Genomic DNA, 3,783 nt, shown 5'->3' on the forward strand with positions numbered 1-3,783 from the left:
AGATGGACTGCTGAAATTCGACGAGAAAACTGGGCTCCAAACGATTACCACGGATTATGTAGTTGTCATTTTATATCTGGTAAGATGCATTTAATATATATTTAGAGGGTTTTTGGGCTGACAACCACAATTAAGATCATTTCGAGGCTAATCGCCGACAACATACATACATAGAACAATATATTTAAACAAAATTTAGCAAGCCCTTCTGCGTGTCACATTTGCTTTATTATTTTTTTAAATTCATAATTTCAACAGTTTCGTCTTTGTGGCGTTCTCTTTCGACACTCGGGCTCTTGCGAAATCCTGCTGCTGTGAAACTAAACTAGCTTCAAGTTGCCATAATTTCTCGCTGCGCATCTTCCCTGTAATGTTGTCGTACATGTCAGCGTGTCTTGTTTGGTAATATTGCGTCACATCGAACTCTTTGAAAACAGCGACTGTCTCTTTGCAAATGAGGCAGAGACACAGTTGTTGCGTGTTTTATTGAAGAAATAGTCCAATATCCACCTATCCTTGAAGCGTCGGCCATCGCAGTCAACTTTTTTTTTTTATTGATTGTCGCCATTTTAGAAAATTGGAAGTAAAGGGTCACACGGGGTAATGTTGCTTAGAGTGCTGCTCTTAAAGTTTTTCAAACTTTCGTGAGAATAGGCTGATTTTCTGTGGACAAGTTAGTTGTAGATATCAGGGTAGCAGATGTCAGGTAGAGAGGGCGAAGACAGCGGGTCGAAAAATATCGATTTAGGCATCAAATATGGATCTGGCGAATGGATAGACTGAAGCTTTTCCACATAACGCCTTTTATGCAACACATCCAATGAGTTTACAGCGTCTGAAAGCACTGGGGCTTCCATGAATTGCACTATAAATTGCACGACAAATTGAAACCACTGAGAATACGGATAAACAATGACGGACAATATGGCGGCCGGATACAGCGACACGTCATTCTGTGACGTTGGTGAGTAGGGTCTATTGCCTAGCATTCCTGGCATCCAATTGAATAAGAGGGACCTCTACTGTATGTGTATGTGTGTATCCTAGTGCCCTCTTGTTACATGTATTTGTTACGTTTTGATGCATTTTTATGCATGATAAAAGATTTGGGGGGGGTTGTAAGTATAAGCATTTTTTTTATCCCAAATAATTTATTAATGCAACACTTTAGTATTAGCCACATTAAACAGATAGTTTTTTTTTTTTTTTTTTTTTTTTTTTATCGTTATGACAAGAAAACAAGTTGTTTAATCATATTTCTGTTCAGGACGTGACCGCTGACCTTCCACCAATCACCACGCTACACTTAGTCAAGCCCCGCCTCCTATCACAGCACGACGTTACCACAAAGTGGCCAACACCTCTCACAAATATGATTTCCCACGACAGTAGCATAATACAATGGAAGACCTGGAGTTTCTAATTATACTTCAGTCCAAAAATAGCAACAAATCCGAAAAATAGAACTGACACCTTCCAAACTAAACAACTTACTTTCTCTTAACCACAAAAAAAGCTCCCAAAATCTTCTCAACTTACCTCAACGCAAAATTTAACCACACGTCAACTATTTGAGTGAACACACTATTTTTCCTCCCCGAACATTCATTGAAAACTAACGAAAGCTCTCATTTTACACGCCCACCCGAGCAAGCGGGAGTGCTCATTCATCAAAGCCCACTCCACTGTTGTCAAGCGTGCCAAACTCCATTTAAAAAAGTGGCAATTTAACGCAGGTTCAAAGGTATTGCGCGCGCCCTGTGTGTAACACATTAAAGTGGCATAACGTTGTAAAAATCTCTCAATTCAATATTTATTTTCAGCCGAATTGAAGAATAACTCACTTGGAGCTAGCACCAATCGTGAAATGATGCTAATAACCGTCAATTTGCAGGTAAAACACGGCAAATACGATTTCGACAGATGTTCTCAATAGAAGTATCATATTTAATATTTTACGAAGATTAATTGCGTGTTTGGTGTATGCCGAATTAAAGCCCGCGAGAAGCTGCGTTAAATGGCTACAAAACAATTACGATAAATTTGATATAACAGACAAAAATAGAGTGTGAACGAAAAATGTCGCGATTGTCAATGGAGTTCAGTGGAAGTGAGTCGAACCAAAGGCGTAAGGACAAGAAGTGACCGAACACAACGAGAGTTGTACCCGGGATAGTGAAGGCTGACTCGGGGTAGATTCGAACCTTCTGGAGAGTTCCACGCGTAACTCACCGATGGAAACGAGCCTAATGTTCTCGTTGTCCAGGAACTCCAACGCCACCGAGACGTTCTCCAACTTCATCTGCCTGAAGTTGGGCCTGGGGTGGAAACGGCGGTGCATCTTCTGGTGGCTGAGGACCTCCAGAAGGGCGATGAGCCGCAGGCCGTCGCCCAGGTCCAGCTGCAGGTCCACGATCCGCTTATTGACGCACTTGAGGTGCTCGTTGATCCAGCGCGTGAAGGTGTTCTGCTGGATTTTCTTCCACGGCGCGTCCGCCGCCAGGTCCTTCTCCGTGGTGGGCATGTTGGCTGTAGAGCCGGGGGCACGCAGGGCTGGCTAACCGGGCCGGCGGTGCTCCCTCCGGGAAAGCTCGAGTAGGTCTGAACTTTCCTTTCGGATCCTCACCGGAGTGGGTCGGCCGGCTGCGTTCACGTGTTGCTTTCCAAAACTTGGAATTTTCGCGACTATAGCTAAATAAATGGATTTTTTTTTGCTCTTTGTTCGGAAAAAGTTCAACGTTGTCCCGCAATTCGAATCGAGGATGGCGAAGGCGCTTTATGACGAAAAACTGCATACGTTGTGCTCAATTTCTTTGATGGTTTCGGGATGAATGGATAGTCGTTATGCCTAATTTTGGGACGAAGCCGTGAAGGCAACGTCGAGTCAAAGATCGTCTATTGTTTAAATGGAGCAACAGGTTTATTCAATCGTTTTTGTGGAACTCGGTCGCTGACAAACACCCGGACGAGTAAGACATCGCCATATTTGAGTGTACTCATTGTGACGTCATACTTGAAGGTCTACCTTTGATACGGCTTTGTAAATCATTAATAAATAATAAACAGTGGCGGTTCTAGGATTTTTAAAACCGGGGGCCAAGTGTCGCTGACATCTTTGTTCAGTATTTGTTTGCATGTGGCGGCAGGGCCGGCCCAGGCCATTTGGGGACCCTAAGCAAAATAAGGCCAAGGGACCCATATTGGCATATTTCATATATTATTATGCCAATATTTCGTTTTACTACAATCAGCGAGAGCCGTACATTTGCAGTTGCCAACAGGTGACAACTTGCTCGGCTTTACTTGATTCCCTCCGGGCCTTCGCCCTGCAGCTAATGGCAATTACCAGTCCGACATTTGACAAGCTACGTGAACGTTGTTGTCAGCTAACAACCTCAGCTGACAACAACGTTCAAGTCAGAGTGTCTTGCGCAACAATATCAACATGCTCTATTACCTTGATACTGTTGTTTCTTCTCCGATTTTCTTCTTCTTTCGTTTCTCTGCTCCAGAAGGATAAATTCTCTTCGACATATTTGTGCATCTATTTTCCAAGCAAGTTTGACCACCAATCATCGCAATGCAGGTTCTACATCACTCCCCAGTTTGCCAGATTGTAATGACAAGAAAATTGATGTTTGCATAGTTAAACGGCAATACGCACCACATTATTCACAATACTCTTTTAACTAGGTATAAAAGGCGGTTGCCAGATTGGGGCCCCCCTAGTGGTCAGGGGCCCTAAGCAGCTGCATAGTCTGCATATAGGCTGGGCCGGCCTTG

The 3,783-nt window shown here is 43.4% G+C and overlaps 1 protein-coding gene across 1 annotated transcript in view; it reads right to left on the reverse strand.

Moving 5' to 3' along the window:
• The window catches only part of flnbl (filamin B, like), an 81,365-nt gene extending 78,416 nt beyond the window's left edge, over positions 1-2,949 (reverse strand). Inside the window, exon 1 of the mRNA XM_057845229.1 lies at positions 2,233-2,949. Within this exon, the coding sequence (XP_057701212.1) occupies positions 2,233-2,524 (292 nt within the window). The 5' untranslated portion in view covers positions 2,525-2,949. The remainder of the gene's footprint in view (positions 1-2,232) is intronic.
• Between the last annotated feature and the right edge of the window lie 834 nt (positions 2,950-3,783).

This window comes from Corythoichthys intestinalis, chromosome 9 (genome assembly GCF_030265065.1).
Source record: "Corythoichthys intestinalis isolate RoL2023-P3 chromosome 9, ASM3026506v1, whole genome shotgun sequence".
Taxonomy (NCBI): Eukaryota; Metazoa; Chordata; class Actinopteri; order Syngnathiformes; family Syngnathidae; genus Corythoichthys; species Corythoichthys intestinalis.